Here is a 22,715-nt window from a genome sequence, read left to right as displayed (position 1 = left end):
ACAGATCCACTGAGCTCAGGAGTTTAAGACCAGCCTGAACAATAGGGCAAAAGCCCGTCTCTACAAAAAATACAAAAATTAACTAGGCATTGGTGGCTTGCATCTGTAGTCCCAGCTACTTGGGAGGCTGAGGCAGGAGGATCACTTGAGCTGGGTAAGTTGAGGCTGCAGTGAGCCTTGATCCTGATGGCACCACTGCACTCCAGCCTGGGCAACACAGCAAGACCTTGTCTCAAAAAAAAAAAAAAAAAAAGAGAGAGAGAGAGAAGACATATTGTACACCCAGAACATAACCTGAAGGGATTATATTTTAATATTTAGTAATGTATAGTGGTTTTCTTATCAGCAATACCAAAATAAAGAGCTTCCTAAAAGATAAAGAGATTAAAATTTTTAAACATTAAACCATAAGAGAGTAGACAGTATAAATTTGAAATTATGCACCATAATGTAGTTCTAGGTATAACAATGGGGTAGGCCAGGCACGGTGGCTCATGTCTGCAATCCCCACACTTTGGGAAATGAAGGCAGGTGGATCACTTCAGGTCAGGAGTTTGAGACCAACCTGACTGACATGGTGAAACCTTGTCTCCACTACAAATACAAAAAATTAGCTGGGTATGGTGGCTCACGCTTGTAACCCCAGCTACTCAGGAGGCTGAGGCAGGAGAATTGCTTGAAACTGGAAGGTGGAGGTTGCAGTGAGCCAAGATTGTGCCACCACACTCCAGTCTAGGTGACAGAGGGAGACTCCATCTCAAAAAAGAAAAAGAATGGGGTAGCCAGCTGAGTGTGGTAGCTCAGGCCTGTAATCCCAACACTTTGGGAGGCAGAGGTGGGAGGATCACTTGACTCCAGGAGTTTGAAACCAACCTAACCAACATGGTGAAACCCTGTCTCTACAAAAAATAAAAAATTAGCCAGGCTTGCTGGCATGTGCCTGTTGTCTCTGCTACTGGGGAGGCTGAGGCAGGAGGATCATTTGAGCCCAGGGAGTTGAGGTGGTGCCGTGAGCCATGATCCCACCTCTGGGTGACAGAGCGAAACCCCATCTCAAAAGAAAGAAAGAAAGAGAGAAGCAAGGGGAGAGGGGGGAGGGAGGAAGGAAGAAAGAGAAAGAAAGAAAGGAAAAGAAAGAATAGGGTAGAAAATGTCTTTTTTTTGAGACGGAGTTTCGCTCTTGTTACCCAGGCTGGAGTGCAATGGCGCGAAGTCGGCTCACCGCAACCTCCGCCTCCTGCGTTCAGGCAATTCTCCTGCCTCAGCCTCCTGAATAGCTGGGATTACAGGCACATGCCACCATGCCCAGCTAATTTTTTGTATTTTTAGTAGAGACGGGGTTTCACCATGTTGACCAGGATGGTTTCGATCTCCTGACCTCGTGATCCACCTGCCTCGGCCTCCCAAAGTGCTGGGATTACAGGCTTGAGCCACCACACCCAGCCTAGAAAATGTCTTTTAAAAATACTTTATATTTAAATTTTCATTTTTTAGAGACAGGGTCTTGCTGTCACCCAGGCTGGAGTGGAGTGGTGCTGTTTTAGCTCACTGCAACCTCAAGTTCCTGGGTGATCTGTCCGCCTCATTCTCCTGCCCCAGTCTCCCAAGTAGCTGGGACTACGGGCATGAGCCACTGTGTCTAGCCTATTCATATTTTTGTTTTAAATTATTCTGAAGATTTTCTTAAACTTCAAGTTTCAAAATGTATTAACTGAGTTTTTATTACTGAAAAGTACACTAACCTTCATTTACTAATATAAATTACAGGGTTTGAAATGTAACAGTTTTTGTGATTATGCATTAATACCATTAGAACATGTATGCTGAATATTAACTGACCTATCATATGTATGATTTTCAAACCTTGCTAATTTTTTAAAAAACAATTAGTTTCTTGTCCATTGCAATAATATCGCAAACAAAGAGGTTATACGTTGACAAAATTGCTAACTGAATACTATGGTGCTTGGTAATAATGTCTCATTTGTGTAGTATGAGGTTGATAAGAATAAGGGTTTTCTTGGCCACCAATTGCTATTTTCATGAAATGGAATGTAGAATAGGTTAACAGCAAACAAAAACTGATTCATAATTTTATCAAAGTTGTTTTATGTATCTCCTTGGAAAGAATGGAGTAGAACAGAATAATCTTGATATTTTAAAATGGCAGGGAACACTGAATTTAACTACACTTAAAATATTTCAGTAGGATTTCTTCCTTCCTCCTCCACAGGAATTAACAATATATTTCTCACAGATTTCTGTTAACTACTTCTATTATCTAAATGTCTACCCATATGACTAAGTGAATGATTCATATCACTGAAATATTTCATAGGGTTTTATAATGATATTTCAGGGGAAAACATCATTTTCCCTGCAGAAATTTTTCTTCCAGCAGAAATTTTTTTGGCAATTATGGTTAATATACAGAAAAGTAGAGTTTCATGAGTGAAATGGTTTAAGAAAAGAGATTTTTAGTGTATTGGAATTCTTTTGACAGCATGTGATGGCTCATACCTGTAATCCCAGCACTTTAAAAGGCCAACCTGGTGGGGGGAATTACTTGAGTCCAGGAGTTTGAGACCAGCCTGAACAATATGGTGAAACCTCATCTCTACAAAAAAACACAAAAACTGGCCAGGCCTGGTGGCTCGAGCCTGTGGTCCCAGCTACTCAGGAGGCTGAGGTGGGAGGATCGCTTGAGCCCTGGAGGTTGAGGCTACAGTGAGCAATGATCATGCCTCTGCACTCCAGCCTAAGCAACAGAGTGAGACCATGTTTCAAAAAATTTATATATACTTTTCCAACTTTAATAAATGTGTATTATGAAATTGTTTTTTTTTGTCGTTTTATTTTTTACACAAAGATTGGGATCTATTCTTGCCTATGTTGTAAAGAATTGTAAGACATTCTAGAGAGATTTAAATCACCTAAAAGATAAATCATGAATGAGACACTTACGGATATTTGCAAGGACAACTATCATACAACCAAGAAGGATAGCCCTCAAACACCAAATCACAAGCACCATGCCCTCTAAGGTCAGACATGTCGGGGGCCAGCTCCATGGGTTGTTGCAACCCTTATAGTTGCTCAGAATTCCACTGCTCAGAGGGGCACTATGCTTGGGGTTTAATGCTTTGAAGGCACTTAAAAAAAATTTTTTTTTTGAGACAGAGTCCAGCTCTGTTGCTAGGCTGGAGTGCAGTGGCGCAACCTTGGCTCACTGCAACATCTGCCTCCCAGGTTCAAGAGATTCTCCTGCCTCAGCCTCCCTAGGAGCTAGGATTACAGGCACACACTGCCACATTCAACGAATTTTTGTGTTTTTGGTAGAGATGGTGTTTCACCATGTTGGCCAGGATGGTCTCAGCCTCCCAAAGTGCTGGGATTATAGGCATGAGCCACTGTGTTTGGCCTAAATTCTTTTAATTTTATTTATTTATTTATTTTGAGGTGGCGTCTTGCTCTATCACCCAGGCTGGAGTGCAGTGGTGCAATCTTGGCTCAATGCAGCCTTCCCCACTGGGTTCAAGTGATTCTCCTGCCTCGGCCTCCTGAGTAGCTGGGACTACAAGCATGTGCCTCCACGCTCTGCTAATTTTTTGAATTTTTAGTAGAGGTGGGTTTTCACCATGTTAGCCAGGATGATGTTGATCTCCTGACCTAGTGATCTGCCCACCTCGGTCTCCCAAAGTGCTGGGATTACAGGCGTGAGTCGTCGTACCTGGCTAAATTCTTAATTGTTTCATTTTTGAATTTGTGTCTTGTAAGTTAAGTCCAATGGGACCATGGAGGAGCATGCACCAGGGACGTGGAGCCCACCTCCATGCTTCCCTCTACAGGTTCTCAGTGACTAGCTTCCTGCCCCTTGGTGCCCTGGACACCAACCAGCCTCCCTCTCCCCAACCCTGCTCACTACTACAACCGCTATTGCCTTCTGCCCCAAGCAGCCATTGGATCACATTGGCAGGAGAGCGGAGGCGAGGTTCACTTTTCCCTGTGGTCACCCTCAGCCTCCAGTAAGGATCTGGGTGCAGGTTGGAGAGGGCCCACAAGCAGTCTGTTTTGCAGTATCTTGAGGAAAAGCAAGAAAACAGTCAAATCTGCTTTGGGCTGGAAGCACCACAGTATGTTCACTAGGTGACTTGGCAGGGCTAGAGCCCACCCCAGTCAATAAAGTGGCCCAGTGCAAGAGATTTCAGTTCCTTGGGGTCACATTCACCAAAGGTTGAAAAGGCAGTGCCATGAGAAGAGATTTCCTCTCCCAAGTAGGTCTCACAAATTATACAGACAGCAGTGATTGTGCCTCTTAAAATACAAATGAACTAAAAACATCATAACATGGACTGTGGGACATCTTTCAAGTGTTTTGTTTGTTTTTAGGAGACTATTATCCTATTTCTCTGTTATCAATAGCATATTATCCTAATTTAGCCAGTTCTTTTTATCTTAGATGGCCTTTTTTGTTTGTTTTAAATTATTCCTTTTTAATTTTATTTTTGAGACAGGGTCTTATTCTGTCTCAATTGCAGAATAAGACCTTAGGCTGAATTGCAGTGGTGCACGATCATATCTCACTGCAATCTCCACCTCCAGGGTTCAAGCAGTCCTCCCCACTCAGCCTCCCAAGTAGGTGGGACTACAGATACACACCACCACACCCAGCTAATTTAATTTTCTTGTAGAGATAGAGTCTGTGTTGCTCAGGCTGGTCTCAACTCCTGGCCTTAAGTGTTCCTCCTGCTTTGGCCTCTGAGTGCTGGGATTACTGGCATGAGCCACTGTGCCCAGCCTAAATTCCTCCTTTAGAGAATAAAGTGAAACCAAAAGAAAATCATACTCTGAATATGTAAATTAAATAATTTGTTTTAATTGGAAGGCTGGGCATGGAAATGGGTTAAAGGAAGTGAAGTGGTATCCCCTGAGCCTTGCTAGACTGGGGCTCAGGCTGAAAGCAGCCCCTGGCTTATCTGTGTGCACATGCATGCCATCAGAGAGACGAGTCTTATGGTTCTGAGACATCCTATGATATTAGCTATTGATTAGATTTAGAAGAGTCTGAGGAAGCTGGATCAGTTTTAGGGCTACCCAAGAGAGTTGGTCCAGAATGTACCAAACTTCCTAAGATCATCTTGTAAATCTTCTAGATATGAAAAAGGATAAGCAGAACAGATTCACAGTTCTACTTCAATCCCAAATTTCATCTTGGGTTTGAAACCAGATAAATCTCTGATCACAGAGAGAGTAAGATGACATTTACCTTCGTGGCATCACTGTGCTATAGAACTGCCCTATTGCTTGATTTGCATTTTCAATTATATAATTTCTACAGGGCACCATCCAGATATAAATATACCACAGAGCTCAATTCTTGTAATTAGACCCTGTATTGGAAAATATAAAAACCTCAAAGAGAGAGATAAAATTTATACACACATTAAGAAAGGTTGTCATGGTAACTGCTTGAAGATATGTATTTTTAAATCTAAGTAAATTTGGCATTCAGAACATTTGCATCTCCCTCAAAGGTTCTGTATCAAGAATATTTTTTAAAAATTGTTTTCAAATTTCTTCTGAATCTACACTTCCTTGAAAGCTTAAAAATTCCTATGAATATAATAGCTGCCTAGACTTAAGCACATATTTTCAGAAGGCCCTATATGAAAAATGCAACATGAAAGCCTAAAAATGTTACTTTCTACCCCCAGAATCCCTGGGCATTCTCCCTTTATAATTTTAAATTGTGAGTAGGCTATGTCCATACAATCTCTACAAGGTCCTTTCAAGCTCTAAAAATCAATTAGCTATTAGTTGATGACCTTGCAATATATGCAACGAATTATGAAAGCCAAACACACCTAGTACTGCAGTATAATTAAGCAACAATTAATACGGATGACTATAATAAATATTCCCTGGTAACTTAGCCAAACTAATTCTTAGCTTTGTTTCTTCTTACTTTGAAAGTTCTCTAGTATTCCTAATCAGCATCAATGTTGAAAGTATTCCTTGATAAGATATCTAGTTTCATCATCTTCCTTATACATTGAAAACAAAGTGAAATGTCCATGCCTGTAATAGCACTTTGGGAGGCCAAGGTGGGAGGATTGCTTGAATCCAGAAGTTTGAGACCAGCCCAGGCAATAGGGTGAGACATCGTCTCTACAAAAAAGTTTAAAGGTTAGCCAAGTGTGGAAGTGCATGCCTGTAGCCTGGGAGGCAAGAGGGTGGAGTGAACTAAGACGGCGCCACTGTGCTCCAGCTTGGGCAACAGAGTGAGGCTCTGTCAAGAAGCGACGAGGGGAGGGAAGGGAAGGGGAGGAGAGGAGGAAATGAAGGGAGGGAAGGAGGGATGGGGGAGGGAAAGGGGGAAGGAAGAAAGGAAAAAAAAGGAGAAAGTAAATACAGTGATGGTTTCACTCCCAACAGTTCCTTGTGCTCCTTCCCCAACCATAGCCTATGATGGAAGTCTCCTGTGACCTTTGTCATGTAGTTATCTCCAGGTTCCTTCCTATGTTCATTTCCCCCACTAACCCAAAGGGTTCTTGAGCTGTGTATTAGTCCGTTTTCACACTGCTGATAGACATACCCAAAGCTGGGCAATTTACAAAAGGAAGAGGTTTAATAGATTTACAGTTTCACATGGCTGGGGAGGCCTCACAATCATAGCGGAAGGCAAAAGGCACATCACACATAGTGCTGCCACCATGTGTGACAGCAGACAAGAGAAGAGAGCTTGTGCAGGGAAACTCCGATTTTTTTAAAACTATCAGATCTCATAAGACTTACTATCATAAGAACAGCATGCAATTAACTTTCACCAGGTCCCTCCCACAACATGTGAGAATTCAAGATGAAATTTGGATGGGGACACAGCCAAACCATGTCATTCCACCCCTGCCCCCTCCCAAATCTTATGTCCTCATATTTCAAAATCAACAGTCCTCCAAAGTCAACTCATTTCAGCATTAACTCAAAAGCCCACAGTCCAAAGTCTCAACCAAGACAAGGCAAGTCCTATCCACCTGTGAGCCTATAAAATCAAAAGCAAGTTAGTTACTTCCTAGATACAATGTGGTACAGGCATTGAGTAAATACAGCCATTTCAAATGGGAGAAATTGGCCAAAACAAAGGAGCTACAGGCCAGGTGCAAGTCTGAAATACAGTGGAGCAGTCAAATCTTAAAGCTTCAAAATGATCTCCTTTGACTCCATGTCTCACACCCAGGTCATGCTGATGCAAAAGTGGGTTCCCATGGCCTTGGGCAACTCTGCCTCTGTGGCTTTGCAGGGTACAGCCTTCCTCTCAGTTGCTTTTATGGTCTGGCATTGAGTGTCTGTGGCTTTTCCAGATGCATGGTGCAAGCTGTTGGTGGATCTACCATGCTGTTGTCTAGAAGATGGTGGCCCTCTTCTCACAACTCCACTAAGTAGTACCCCAATGAGGTCAGAGCCCCCACATTTCCCTCTGCACTGTCCTAGCAGAAGTTCTCCATGAGTGCCCTGCCCCTGCAGCAAACTTCTTCCTGGACTTCCAGGAGTTTCCATACATCCTCTGAAATCTAAGCAGAGGTTCCCAAACTCCAATTTTTGATGTGCCCTTGCAGGCTCAACACCATGTGGAAGCTGCCAAGACTTAGAGCTTGCACCCTCTGAAGCCATGGCCTGACCTCTATGTTGGCCCCTTTCAGCCATGGCTGGAACAGCTGGGACACAGGGCACCAAGTCCCTAGGCTGTACACAGCACAGGGATCCTGGGCCCAGCCCACAGAAACCACTTTTTCCTCCTAGTACTCTGGGCCTGTGATAGAAGGGGCTACTGTGAAGGTATCTGACATGCCTTGGAGGCATTTTCTCCATTGTCTTGGGGATTAACATTCAGCTCCTCATTACTTATGCAAATTTCTGCAGCTGGCTTTAATTTCTCCTCAGAAAATAGGATTTTCTTTTCTATTGCATTGTCAGGCTGCAAATTTTCCAAACTTTTATGCTCTGCTTCCCTTACAAAACTGAATGCCATTAACAGCACCCAAGTCAACTCTTAAATGCTTTGCTGCTTAGAAACTTCTTTCACCAGATACCCTAAATCATCTCCCTCAAGTTCAAAGTTCCACAAATCTCTAGGGCAGGGTCAAATGCCACCAGTCTCTTTGCTAAGACATAGCAAAAGTCATCTTTGCTCCAGTTCCCAAGTTCCTCATCTCCATCTGAGACCACCTCAACCTGGATTTCCTCATCCAGATCATCGTCAGCATTTTGGTCAAAGCCATTCAACAAGTCTCTAGGGAGTTCCAGACTTTCCCATGTTTTCCTGTCTTCCTCTGAGCTCTCCAAACTATTCCAACCATTGCCTGTTACCCAGTTCCAAAGTCACTTCCACATTTTTGGGTATCTTTTCAGCAGTGCCCCACTCTACTGGTACCAATTTACTGTAACAGTTTGTTTTCACACTGCTGATAAAGACATACTCGAGACTGGGCAATTTACAAAATAAAGAGGGTTATTGGACTTACAGTTCCATTTGGCTGGGAAGGCCTTACAATCGTGGTGGAAGGCAAGGAGGTGTAAGTCACATCTTACATGGATGAAAGCAGACAGAGAGAGCTTGTGCAGGGAAACTCCCATTTTTAAAACCATCAGATATCATGAGACCCGTGCACTATCATGAGAACAGCACAGGAAAGACCCGCCCCCATGATTCAGTCATCTCCCACTGGGTCCCTCCCACAACATGTGGGCATTATAGGAGCTACAAAATGATATTTGGTGGGGACACAGAGCCAAACCATATCAAGCTGCTTCATAACCCAGGACCCGGAGAGCTCTGGGTGTTAGAGGATTCAAGGTGGTAAAGCTCTGGGACATGAGATTGTGGGGTTCTCCCTCCAGGGGTGAAGCACAGGAAAAGACAGAGAATACAGTAATAATGCCATGTCTGTTTTGTTCACTGCTATATCTCCAGTGTGTAGCATAAGATCTGGCACACACGCTGAATAGGCAACTGTTATCTGACAAATGGGTCTCCTTCCTTTGGGCAGGAATGGAAAAATCAGAACAGGGATAGGCATCAGTAGAGCTAGAGGACACACTGGGCTCTGGCAGAAGAGAGGTGGAAGTAAGGGAGAAAATTTGGTATTCACGTGGTTCACTTTTAAGGCTATGGTCATTCTTAGACTAGAGAATCTCTGGACCCATTCATAGTTTAAGAAATTTGTCTCTATATCATGTTGGGCAAAATGGGTTCTGTTCTACAAGAGATAACTTCTATGAAATCTGAATTTTACAGGAATTGGTTTCATAGATGTTATTGGAAAAAAGAGTACCTTCATCAAATACATTTGGAACATTCAGAATTTAACCAAGTTAAAATAACTTTCTTTACAGTAGGACTTTTCAGCACTTCCGATATTAATATATATCTTCTAAATATCTGAAAGAATATAGTATGGAGAATCTGAGAATGAATATGATCAAGGAAACTTCTCAGAGTATCTTATAGGATGGTGTTTCATGAGACATTGTGGGAAATAATGCTCTCACTAACCTCATAAAAAACCCTTATCTTTAAACATTTCCTGGTTCCTTGATCATTTAGTGATAAGATACAGAAGAAACAGGATGGGGCCGGGCATAGTGGCTCATGGCTGTAATCCCAGCACTTTGGGAGGCCAAGGTGAGCGGATCACCTGAGGTCAGAAGTTTGAGACCAGCCTGACCAACATGGAGAAATCCCGTCTTTACTAAAAATCCAAACCCCGCCCCCCAAAAAACAAAAAGCTAGCTGGGCAAGGTGGCATGTGCCTGTAGTCCCAGTTACTCGGGAGGCTGAGGCAGAATTACTTGAACCTCAAGGCAGAGGTTGCAGTGAGCCAAGATTGCACCATTGCATTCTAGCCTAGTGACAAGAGCAAACCTCCATCTCAAAAAAAAAAGGTGGGGGGGGCGCCAGGTGCAGTGGCTCAGACTTGTAATCCCAGCACTTTGGGAGGCCTAGGTGGGTGGATTACCTGATGTAAGGAGTTCAAGACCAGCCTGACCAACATGGAGAAACCCTGTCTTTACTAAAAATACAAAATTAGCCAGGCATGGTGGCACATGCCTGTAGTCCTAGCTATTGGGAGGCTGAGACAGGAGAATCGCTTGAACCCGAGAGGCAGAGGTTGTAGTGAGCTGAGATTGCACCACTGCACTCCAGCCTGGGCAATAAGAGTGAGACTCTGTCTCAAAACAAACAAACAAACAAAAAAGGCTGGATGCGATGGCTCACACCTGTAATGCCAGCACTTTGAGAAGCCGAGATGGTGTCACCCGAGGTTGGGAGTTTAAGACCAGTCTGACAACATGGAGAAACCGCATCTCTACTACAAATACAAAATTAGCCAGGCATGGTGGCACATGCCTGTAATCCCAGCTACTCAGGAGGCTGAGGCAAGAGAATTGCTTGAACCTGGAGGCAGAGTTTGCAGTGAGCTGAGTCACACCACCTGACTCCAGCCTGGGCAACGCAGAGAGACTCTGTCTCCAAAAAAAAAAAAAAAAGAAAAGAATGACAAAAATCTGTGCCTACATTCAGAGTGACTAGAATACTAATGTCCTGGTTGTAGAAAAGACTATTGGTTCAGAATATGTTTTTTTTTCCTTCCAGGCTGGAGTGCAATGGTGCGATCTTGGCTCATTGTAATTTCCGCCTCCCAGGTTGAAGGAATTCTCCTGCCTTAGCCTCCCGAGTAGCTGGGATTACAGGTGCCAACAACCATTCCTGGCTAATTTTTGTATTTTTCTTTTTATTCAGTAGAGCCGGGGTTTCGCCATGTTGGTTAGGCTGGTCTCAAACTCCTGACCTCAGGTGATTCACCCACCTCGGCCTCCCAAAGTGCTGGGATTATAGGTGTGAGCCAACCACACCCAGCCTCAGAATATGTTAAATGCAAATAATATTTTGTATAATATGTACAAATTACATATACATAAAAATTATCTATATCAGTATCTTTTTTTTTTGAGACAGGGTCTTGCTCTGTCAACCAGGCTGGAGTGCAGTGGAACTACCATGGCTCACTGCAGCCTTGACCTGAGCTCAAGCCATTCCCCCACCTCAGCCTCCTAAATAGTTGAGACTATGGGTGGCCACAGGGCCCGACTAAGTTTTTCTGTTGTTTTTTTTTTTTTTTTTATAGAGACGAGGTTTTCCCACATTGCCCAGGCTGGTTTCAAACTCCTAAGCTCAAGCGATCAGGCCACCTTGGCCTTCTAAAGTGCTGGAGTTATAGGCATGAGTCATTGTGCCCAGCCTACATTAGACTCTTAACAGTGGAGGTGGGTATGGTGGCTCACACCTGTAATCCCAGCACTTTGGGAGGCTGAGGTGGGCAGATCACTTGAGGTTAGGAGTTGGAGGCCAGCCTGGCCAACATGGTGAAACTCCATCTGTACTAAAAATACAAATATTAGTTGGGTGTGGTGGCACATGCTCGTAATCCCAGCTACTTGGGAGGCTGAGGTGGGAGGATCACTTGAACCTGGAAAGCAGAGGTTGCAGTGAGCTAAGATGGTGCCACTGCATTCCTGGGTGACAGAGAACAAGACTCAGTCTCAAAAAAAAAGAATCTTAACAGTGGTTAACTTCAAGTAATGAGACTATAAGTGACTGAGTTTGTCATTTTTGTGTTTTCTATAATAAACATTATTTCATAACAAAGCAGTAAAGATTTTTACACAAACTATTTTAAGATAAAAGAAACAAATTTTGACATAGGGGTTATAAATAAGAATCTATTTATATAAAAGAATGGAACTATACATTTGTGGGCCAAATGAGCATCATTTAAGTTTTCAATTTCCCAAACACATGCACAGAATTAATACTGCCTTAAATTTTGTTAACAAGTTTGAAAGAGCTCTTAGTTCATAAAAAAATGTTTTGTGGACCAGGTGCGGTGGCTCACATCTGCAATCTCAACACTTCAGGAGGCCCAGATGGGAGGATTACTTGGGCCTGAGCAACAAAGGGAGACCCTGACTCAAAAAAAAAAAAAAAATTAGCCAAGCGCGGTGGCTCATGCCTGTAATCCCAGCACTTTGGGAGGCCAAGGCAGGTGTATCATGAGATCAAGAGTTTGAGACCAGCCTGGCCAAGAGAGTGAAACCTGTCTCTACTAAAAATACAAAAAATTAGCTGGGCATGGTGGCAGGCACCTGTAATTCCAGCTACTTGGGAGGCTGAGACAGGAGAATCACTTGTACCCAGGAGATGGAGGTTGCACTCCAGCCCATGAGACAGTGCAAGACTCCATCTCAAAAAAAAAAAAAAAAAAAAATTAGCTGGCTATGATAGTATGCACCTATAGTCCCAGCTACTCCAGAGGCTGAGGTAAGAAGATTGCTAGAGCCCAAGAGGTGGAGGCTACAGTAAGCTGTGATCATGCCACTGCACTCTAGCCTGGGCAACACACAATAGTCTGCCTCAAAAAAAAAAAAGAAAGAAAAAGAAAAAAAGTTATGTGCTTATGTTCTTAACAATACACTTCTGAACTAGCAAAAAGAATATAAATCAAAATCAGTGAAATAGTTTTTAAAACCCCAAAAGCTACAAAACTTAAATTACTTACTTCAATATCAATTAAAAAGCCATTTGGTAGTTAAGTACCTTCAGTTCTGCTAGAATCATTCTAGAAGCCAACAGTGACACTGAAGTGGCCAAAATTTGAGTCACTTGATAAATACAAAGAACACATATTTTTATCATTCTTACTGTGAAGAAAAACGGTGAATAATTTATTTTATATAGTTTTATTAAAAAATTATCTAGAGAATGATTTTTCTAATCCTTTGTTAGTCACATAACTATGGATAAAACACACCAATTTAGCTGATTCCTCTAAGCTCTTTTCCTTGATTCCAATCATTATTAGTTATTACACAGTGCCTCATTTATTGGCAATTATGCCAACTGGCTGACTTTGGCTCAACTGCCCTATGTTTGCCTTCATCATTGTTTATCAGATCTCACTTGCATTAAAGTTCCACCTCTTTCATCTCATCTGATCTGACACTTGGTTTACATATCAACTGCCTACTCTAACTTTCTACTACATTTCCAACACATTCAAGGTACTTGGGTAAGAAAGGAAGATGCTCAATAAACACAAAACCACAGAAAATAAGTGGGAAGGGATAAATTTTTTTTTTCGGATAGAGTTAGATTTAAGAATAAATTTCACTTAAGGTTTTAGAATTTGTTATTCTATAAATTAAATATTTTTTTCAAAAATAAAGGCTGCATCCAATTAGATTCTATGTTAACCGGTAATGAGTAAGTCTAAAATGTTAGATATCTACCAATAAATGACATAAAATAACTCACTAACTAAGATTTTTTTTTTTAAGAGATAAGGTCTCACTTCATCACCCAGGTTTGGCTGAGTGCAGTGGTGTGATCACAGCTCACTGAAGTCTCCAACTCCTGGGCTCAAGTGATCCTCCTGCCTCAGCCTACTAGAGTACTTTTTTCTTTTTTGAGATGGAGTTTCGCTTTCGTTACCCAAGCTGGAGTGCAATGGCATGATCTCGGCTCACAGCAACTTCTGCCTCCTGGGTTCAGGCAATTCTCCTGCCTCAGCCTCCCGAGTAGCTGGGATTACAGGCACACGCCACCATGCCCAGCTAATTTTTTGTATTTTTAGTAGAGATGGGGTTTCACCATGTTGACCAGGATGGTCTCGATCTCTTGATCTCGTGATCCACCGGCCTCGGCCTCCCAAAGTGCTGGGATTACAGGCGTGAGCCACCGCGCCCGGCTAGAGTACATTCTTGAAAGTAAAATTACAAATGAAATTCAGCTGTTAAAATTAATCCCAGCACTTTGGGAGGCCGAGGCAGGCAGATCACCTGAGGTCAGGAATTTGAGACCAGCCTGGCCAACATGATGAAACCCTCTCTCTACTAAAAATATAAAATTAACCGGGAGTGGTGGTGCATGACTGTAATCCCAGGTACTCGGGAGGCTGAGGCAGGAGAATCACCTAAACCTGGAAGGTGGAGGTTGCAGTGAGCCAAGATCACACCATTGCACTCAAGCCTGGGCAACAAGAGCAAAACTCTGTCTCAAAAAGAAAAAGAAAAAAAAGATCCTTCATAAATAGTATAGCCAAAAAAGGTGGACAATGCTATCAATAAAGTATTAGCTATATAATTTATAAGTGCTAAAGTGTAATTTTGAAAGATACATAAAATATTGTTATAATAGCCACCCGCCCCCCCAACTTTTTTTTTTTTGAGACAAGGTTTTGCTCTGTTGCCCAGTCTGGAGTGCAGTGATGTGATCGTGAATCACTGCAGCCTTGACCTCTCCTGGGCTCAAACGATCTTCCTACCTCAGCCTCCAGAATAGCTGGGACTACATGTGTACCACCATACTCAGTAATTTTCTTCTATTTTTGTGGAGATGGGGTCTCCCCATGCTGCCCAAGCTGGTCTTCTTTTTTTTTTGAGACGGAGTTTCACTGTTGTTTCCCAGACTGGAGTGCAATGGCACGATCTCAGCTCACTGCAACCTCTGACTCCTGGGTTCAAGCAATTCTCCTGCCTCAGCCTCTCGAGTAGCTAGGACTACAGGTGCGCGCCACCATGCCCAGCTAATTTTTGTATTTTTAGTAGAGACGGGGTTTCACCTAGTTGACCAGGATGGTCTCAATCTCTTGACCCCGTGATCCACCCGCCTCAGCCTCCCAAAGTGCTGGGATTACAGGCATGAGCCACCAGGCCTGGCCTGAGATGGGGTTTCATCATGTTGGCCAGGCTAATCTCAAACTCCTGACCTCAAATGATCCACCCACCTCAGCCTCCCAAGAGCTGAGATTAAAGTCATGAGCCACTGCACCCAGCTTCATTTGTCTATTATCTATTTTTCTTAGCAATTTGTATGAGCTCTTCATATTTAATACGGCAATTAGCTCTGTTATACATTTTGCATATAGTTTCACCCATCTTTGTTTTCTTTCTTTTTTTTCCTCCTTTGGTTGTGGTTTTGATTTTTGGTTAGTCCTCTCTTTCTTTTTCTTTTTTTTGAGATGGAGTGTTGCTCTGTAGCCCAGGCTGGAGTGCAGTGGCATGATCTAGGCTCAAAGCAACCTCCGCCTCCCAGGTCCTGGTTCAAGCAATTCTCCTACCTCAGCCTCCCAAGTAGCTGGGATTACAGGCATGAGCCACCATGCCCAGCTAGTTTTTATATTTTTTAGTAGAGACAGGGTTTCACCATGTTGGCCAGTCTGGTCATGAACTCCTGACCTTGTGATGTGCCCACCTTGGCCTCCCAAAATGCTGGGATTACAGGCATGAGCCACCACACCCAGCCTCCTCTCTTCTTTCTTAATAACAAGTTCATTACATTTAGTATATGACTTAATAATAAATACCAAATTTAGAAATTCTATCATGAGAGTTAAGGAATTCTAATTTTCACAAATGAGAATTAGTGGAGTAATATGGTGTTGCTAGGGTTTCTGGCAATATGGAGGGATAAGCCTCAATATCAGTTTGTTACTTAGAAGAGGTGTTATAAAACACATGCAGAAACAAAACCATTCAAACTGTGTGTAAGCCATGAGGTAAAAACATAGCAAATGCAAGGTACATTACCCAGTGGATTATTCAAACCTAATACAATGATTTAAACACAAACTAACAGCCAGAGTATAAAAATATTAATCCAAGAAATAAGATTGTAGTAAGTCCTTTTTATTTCCCTTTAAAGTGATTTAATGGAAGTAAAAAAATGACTTAGGGTTATGTTTCTATTTTTTTTTGAGATGGAGTTTTGTTCTTGTTGCCCAGGATGGAGTGCAGTGGTGCAATCTCAGCTCACTGCAACCTCCACCTCCCAGGTTCAAGCGATTCTCCTGCCTCAGTCTCCTGAGTAGCTGGGATTACAGGTATGCGCCACCATGCCCAGCTAATTTTTTCTATTTTTAGTAGAGACGGGGTTTCATCATATTGGCCAAGCTGGTCTTGAACTCCTGACCTCAGATGATCCACTCACCTCGGCCTTCCAAAGTGCAAGGATTACAGGCATGAATCACTACGCCGGGCCTATGTTTCTATTTTACGCATATTCAACAAACATGATTCCCCAACTTCTGCAAAATAATTTCTTTCTTCAAGAATATTCATTTTAGAGCTCATACTAAGAAAAACAATGCAAAAATAATGTCACAGAAAGTGATAAAACAAAAAATAGAAAGCTAAAGTTTTTCATTAAAATCATCAATATACTGTGCAGTAAGTATAAATGTGTATAATGAATTAAGAAAATATATTTAAAAATCCAAATTTATAAAATGAAGTACAAATAGGTGTTTATATTACAAAGTGATACTTGGTTTATAAAAGGATTCAACACAGATTTTTAAATGGTTGTTTACCTTAATCAATTTAACAATGATTTTAAATGTATAAAATTTTAATATCTCTTTGAGACAGTGATCCAAGCTTCTTCCCTTGATGATGTTACCAGTTCATACTTTGTTTCAATAACTTGGCCCTCCACAGAAAGTAGGTGCAGTCTCTTCAACAATACACTAAGCAATACTGTGGTCACCATATATGCAAACCTAGTCAGGAAGAAAGTCAACTAGTTACTAAAGATAAAAAATTATACTTTTATCATATAGATTGCCCATTCTCATTAATAGTTATCAAAATTCTAAGAACAGAGTCTGGCATTCTATTATTCACCTCAACTCTGGACACTCCTGTGTGCCTGAGAATCCAAGTGAGGAAAAAGTTTTCATTACTAATTCATCATCAAACCGATCTGGATCAAACCTAAAAAGAAAATTTGAGGTTAATCACAATATAGCTCCACTGGCATTTTACGTGTTGACACTAAAAGAACACAAGTATGTAATAAAGTTAAAAATTGACTGAAAATAGAATGTGATCTTACATTATGTTTAAATGTCACTTGCTTTTATGTTTCCAAATTATTTAACATATATTTAGTCTATTGCTGTTTCTTACTTTATTTTTTGAGACAGGGTCTCACTCTGTCACCCAGGCTGAAATGCAGTGGCGCATTCAAGGCTCACTTAGAAGGGCCTTTTGAATTGGGCCCCCTGTATAGTTTATAGTGAGGCTTAAGCCTCGACCTCCTGGGCTTAAGCTATCCTTCTACCTCAGCTTCCTGAGTAGCTGTGACTACAGGCACATTCCACCAGGCCCAACTACTTTGAACATCTTTTTGTACAGACAGTGTCTTCCTATGCTACCCAGGCTAGTCTTGAACTCCTAAGCTCAAGCGATCCTCCTGCCTCGAGCTCTCAAATTGCTGGGATTATAGGCATGTGAGCCACTGTGACTAGCACTTACTTTATTATTTTTGTTTTGAGATGGAGTCTTGCTCTGTTGCCAGGCTGGAGTGCAATGGCGCAATCTCGGCTCATTGCAACCTCCGCCTTCTGGGTTCAAGCAATTCTCCTGCCTCAGCCTCCCAAAGTGCTGGGATTATAGGCATGAGCCACAGCACCCGGCCTACTTTATTATTTTTAAGTGATAGGTGCAAAATACATTTCTTGAATCTACCAAGGTATAAGATTATAAAATGAGTTTATATTATTTTGGGAAATGTAAGGATAAATCATATAATGAGTATTTAAATAAATTTAAGACCTGATACATGAGACCATCTTATCAATATATGAGACATTTTATATTGCTGCTTCAACTGAAATTTATTTCCTAAAATTGGAAGCTCCCACCTTAAAATTACATTTGTCAATTATATTACATTCAGATTTATTAATAGGTGAGAGAGGCTGGGCATAGCGGTTCACGCCTATAATGCCAGCACTTTGGAAGGCTAAAGTGGGAGGATTGCTTGAGCCCAGGAGTTTGAGACCAGCCTGGGCAACACGGTGAGACCTCATCTCTATTAAAAATTTTTAAAAAGGCCGGGCCTGGTGCCTCACGCCTATAATTCCAGCACTTTGGGAGGCTGAGGCGGCTGGATCACAAGGTCAAGAGATTGAGACCATCCTGGTCAACATGGTGAAACCCCGTCTCTACTAAAAATACAAAAAATTAGCTGGGCATGGTGGTGTGTGCCTGTAGTCCCAGCTACTCGGGAGGCTGAGGCAGGAGAATTGCTTGAACCCAGGAGGTGGAGGCTGCGGTGAGCTGAGATCACGCCATTGCACTCCAGCCTGGGTAACAAGAACGAAACTCTGTCTCAAAAAAAAAAAAAAAAAAAAAAAATTAGCCAGGCGTGGTGGCATACACCTGTAATTCTAGTTACTCAGGAGGCTGAGGTAGGTGCATTGCTTGAGCCCAGAGGTTGAGGCTGCAGAGAGCCCGTGTTTATATCACTGCACTCCAGCCTGGGTGGCAGAGCAAGATCCTGTCTCTAAAGAAAAAATAAAAATAAAAAATAAAGTAAGGGAAATAAAGAACCTAAGAAACATTTTTGTTCTATAGAATTTCACTCTGTAAAGTCATTGAAGAAATGCATATATTAATAAAAACAAAACAAATAACCCATGTTACCACAGAAAAAAAAATTCCTCTCAAAAACAAGTATTTTCAAATGACTTAAACTGAATTTTTTAAAAAGGGAAATTCTTGGGAGCTAAGCTATGAGGATGCAAACGCATAAATAAGAATGATATAATGGGCTTTATAGGGACTCAGGAAAGGGTGGGGGAATGAGCGATAAAAGACTACACATTGGGTACAGTGTACACTGCTTGGGTGATGGGTACACCAAAATCTAAGAAATCACCACCAAAGAATGTATTCATGTAACCAAACACCACCTGTTCCCCAAAAACCTATTGAAATAAAAAATAAATTAAAAGGGGAGAACGATCCAAGATGGCCGATCGCTAACATCCCGAGATTGCAGCTCTCAGGGAAGGCGCGGAGAACTAGAGGACGCCACACTTTCAGACAAATTCTGGTTGCTCACGGAGCAGAAGATTCCCCAGTGGAGGAAACACACGGGTGGCCAGCGCGACTCTCATAGAGTAAACAGGTTTGGAGGACCCACATGGGCCCCCAGCAGGACACCAGAGCCCGGCGCAGCGGCTGTGATGGCACCTCGGCACGGCAGCTCTCGGCGCAGAGCAAACGGGACCGGTTTACCTTCTGACCGAGATTTGGAGCCCCAAGAAGGCAGAGTCGCCTACTACGGACACAAGAAGGAAGCCAGACAGGAGAATCCTGGGCAGAAAAGCACCATTAGTTTTAACGCCACTGCTCTGGCCCTAGGAACTAACAACCTGGACGTCCACGCAAGAGACCTAATCTGAAAGTTGGTAATTTCAAAGACGACAGGAGGATAAATTTACAATGACGGGAAGAAACCAGCATAAAAAAGCTGAGAATACTCAAAGTCAGAACGCCTCTCCCTCTAAAGATGATCACAGTTCCACATCAACAATGGAACAAGGCTTGATGGAGAACGAGCGCATCCTGATGACAGAATCACTCTTCAAGGAATGGATAATAACAAACTTTGGTGAGTTAAAAGAACATGTTGTAGCACAACGTAAAGAAACTAAGAACTTTGAAAAAAGGTTTGTCTATCCTATTGAGAACAGACAACTTAGAGAGGAGTATGAGTGAATTAATGGAACTGAAGAATACAATACAGGAACTCCGAGAAGTATGCACAGGTTTAAACACTTGAATTGTTCAAGCAGAAGAAGGGGTATCAGAGGTCAAAGTCCAACTTAATGAAATAAAACGTGAAGAAAAGATTAGAGAAAAAAGGATAAAAAGGAATGAGCAAAGTCTTCAAGAAATGTGGGACTATGTTGAAAAGACCAAATTTACGTTTGATAGGTGTACCTGAATGCCACGGAGAGAATGAATCCAAGCTGGAAAATACCCTTCAGGATATTATTCAGGAAAATTTTCCTAAACTAGCAAAGCAGGTCAACATTCAACCCCAGGTAATACAGAGAACACCACAAAGATATTCCTCAAGAAGAGCAACCCCAAGGCACATAATCGTTAGATTCACCAGGGTTGAAACAAAGGAGAAAATACTAAGGGCAGCCAGAGAGAAAGGTCAGGTTACCCACAAAGGCAAGCCTATCAGACTTACAGCAGATCTCTCAGCAGAAACTCTACCAGCCAGAAGAGAGTGGGGGCCAATATTCAACATCCTCAAAGAACAGAACCTTCGGCCCAGAATTTCATATCCAGCCAAACTAAGCTTCACAACTGAAGGAAAAATAAAATCTTTTATGAACAAGCAAGAACTCAGAGATTTTATTACCACCAGGCCTGCTTTACAAGAGCTTCTGAAAGAAGCATTACACATAGAAAGAAACAACCAGTATTAGCCTTTCTAAAAATACACCAAAAAGTAAAGAGCACCAACATAAAGAAGAATTTACACCAATGAATGGATAAAACAGCCAGTCAACATCAAATGGCAGTAACCCTAAATTTAAATTGACTAAATCCCCCAATCAAAAGACACAGCCAAAACCCAATGGCATGTTACATCCAGACCTGTTTCACATGCAAGGATACACAAAGACTCAAAACAAAGGGATGGAGAAAGATTTACAAACCAAATGGAGAGCAAAAATAAATAATAAATAAATAAAAAGCAGGAGTTGCAATTCTCATATCGGATAAAATAGATTTTAAAGCAACAAAGATATAGTGATAAAAGGATCAATGCAACAATAAGAGCTAATGATCCTAACACCCAGATACGAGACTTAGATTCGATGAGACAGAAAATTAATAAGGATATCAAGGACTCGAACTCAGATCCGGAACAAGTAAACTTAATAAATATTTATAGAGCTCTCCACTTCAAATACACAAAATATACATTCTTGTCAATACCACATCACACCCAGCCATAAGTTTAAATGAAACATTGATTGGCCATTATTAATACCCAATTTTTTTCAAAATAAAGCAATATTTCCATTTACTCTCCCTCTTTTTCTTCCTCTTTCTTCCTTTCCTTTACTTATTTTTTTTTCTTTCCTTCTCTCAAAAAAAAAGAAATCAACTTGTAAACCTCTAGATCCAGGTCGGCAATGTCTCTCTCATTGCTTGATTTCCTTCCTTCCCTTCCCTCCCTCCCTCCCTCCCCGCTTCCTTCCTTCCTTCCATCCTTCATCCCCTCCTTCCTCCCTACCGTCCTTCTTCCCTCCCTTCCTGCATTCCTCCCCCCCCAAAATAAATAAATAAATAAATAAATTTTAAAAAAGCAAAAAGAGAAGCAATAAAAATAAAGAACAGAAAAACAGACTGAAAAAAAGACAAAATCTGTTTTCATTTTCATTTTCTTTTTTTTTTTGGAGACAGAGTTTTGCTCTTGTTGCCCAGGCTGGAGTGCAATGGCATGATCTCGGCTCACCGCAACCTCTGCCTCCTGGGTTTAAGTGATTCTCCTGCCTCAGCCTCCCCAGTAGCTGGGATTACAGGCATGTGCCACCACGCCCGGCTAATTTTGTATTTTTAGTAGAGATGGGGTTTCTCCATGTTGGTCAGGCTGATCTTGAACTCCCGACCTCAGGTGATCCGCCCACCTTGGCCTCCCAAAGTGCTGGGATTACAGGCGTGAGCCACTGCGCCCGGCCTGTTTTCATTTTCTTAAAACAGATGTTAATCTTACTTTTCACTTAGTATAAAAGTGGTAATGAAAGAGACAAAGAACACCAGATAGCAGATTCACATAAGAGAAAAAGCAGTGAACAGAAGATATAAAGGGGATGCAGGTCAGGCTCGGTGGTGCATGCCTGTAATCCCACCACTTATTGGGAGGCAGAAGTAGGAGGGTGGCTTGAGCTCAGGAGTTCGAGACCAGCCTGGTCAACATGGTGAAACCCACCGCTACAAAAAGCACAAAAGTTAATCAGGCATGGCAGCATGCACCTGTGGTCCCAGCTACTCAGCTGGCTGAGGCAGAACAATGGCTTGAGTCAGAGAGGTCAAAGCCATAGTGAGCAGTGATCACACTGCTTACTACATTCCAGCTTGGGTGACAGAGTGAGACCCTGTAGTAAGAGATCTTCCCATAAGAAAGAGAAGAAAAGGGGATTCACTGGTTTTCTTCTCTTGTATCATTGCTACATACTGAATTTTCTCCTCAAAACTTAGAAAAGGATTGCAAAATGTGCAAACATAAAAAATGACAGTCACAAAGACAATGACAAATACTTCATACCTATGTGGAGATGGCCAAGTATTAGGATCCTGAAGTACCACACCAAGGGCATAAAGGACGAGGGTCTGTGAAAAATAATCCAATTAGTCAAGGATTAACAGAGGTAAAATGACCCACAGAAAGTCAACTTATCCGAAACTTCTTTTTATATAGATAGCGAAAACAAAATAATAATTTAAAATAATAGAAGAAACCACAAAGGAATAATGGATTTAATTATATGAAAATTTAAAATCTACATCCAATTTAAAAACAATAAAAAAAACAATTAAGCAACAGTAAAATAGGAAAAAATTATTTGCCATATAACATAGTTTGTATAATATACAAAAATACATATAAGCTCACTAGAAAAATGAGTGAAAGTTATAAAGACAATTCACAAAAAAATACAAACTGTTTATATATGTATGAAAAGTTGTTCAATATCTCCAATGATCAGGGAAAAGCAAGATTCATAAAATATACATAAGACTCAAATTCAGAGGTGGTGAAGATTTGGAAAGAAAAAACATTC

At 41.6% G+C, this 22,715-nt stretch overlaps 1 protein-coding gene across 13 annotated transcripts in view; it reads right to left on the bottom strand.

The window, feature by feature from the left end:
- Positions 1–15,725: 15,725 nt before the first annotated feature.
- CYP20A1 (cytochrome P450 family 20 subfamily A member 1) overlaps positions 15,726–22,715 on the bottom strand; it is a 161,191-nt gene continuing 154,201 nt past the window's right edge. For 10 of the 13 annotated variants that reach the window (XM_078328268.1, XM_078328267.1, XM_078328269.1 and 7 more), the window contains 3 exons: positions 22,199–22,263; positions 16,738–16,827; positions 15,726–16,613 (listed from right to left, as the gene is read on the bottom strand). In XM_078328268.1, coding sequence (XP_078184394.1) covers positions 16,463–16,613; positions 16,738–16,827; positions 22,199–22,263 — 306 coding nt within the window. In that variant the 3' untranslated portion in view covers positions 15,726–16,462. The remainder of the gene's footprint in view (positions 16,614–16,737; positions 16,828–22,198; positions 22,264–22,715) is intronic. The other 3 variants (XM_078328270.1, XM_078328275.1, XM_078328271.1) reach the window with 2 other exon arrangements.

Source organism: Callithrix jacchus, chromosome 6 (assembly GCF_049354715.1).
Source record: "Callithrix jacchus isolate 240 chromosome 6, calJac240_pri, whole genome shotgun sequence".
Lineage (NCBI taxonomy): Eukaryota > Metazoa > Chordata > Mammalia > Primates > Cebidae > Callithrix > Callithrix jacchus.
This window is presented reverse-complemented; position numbering and strand designations above follow the sequence as displayed.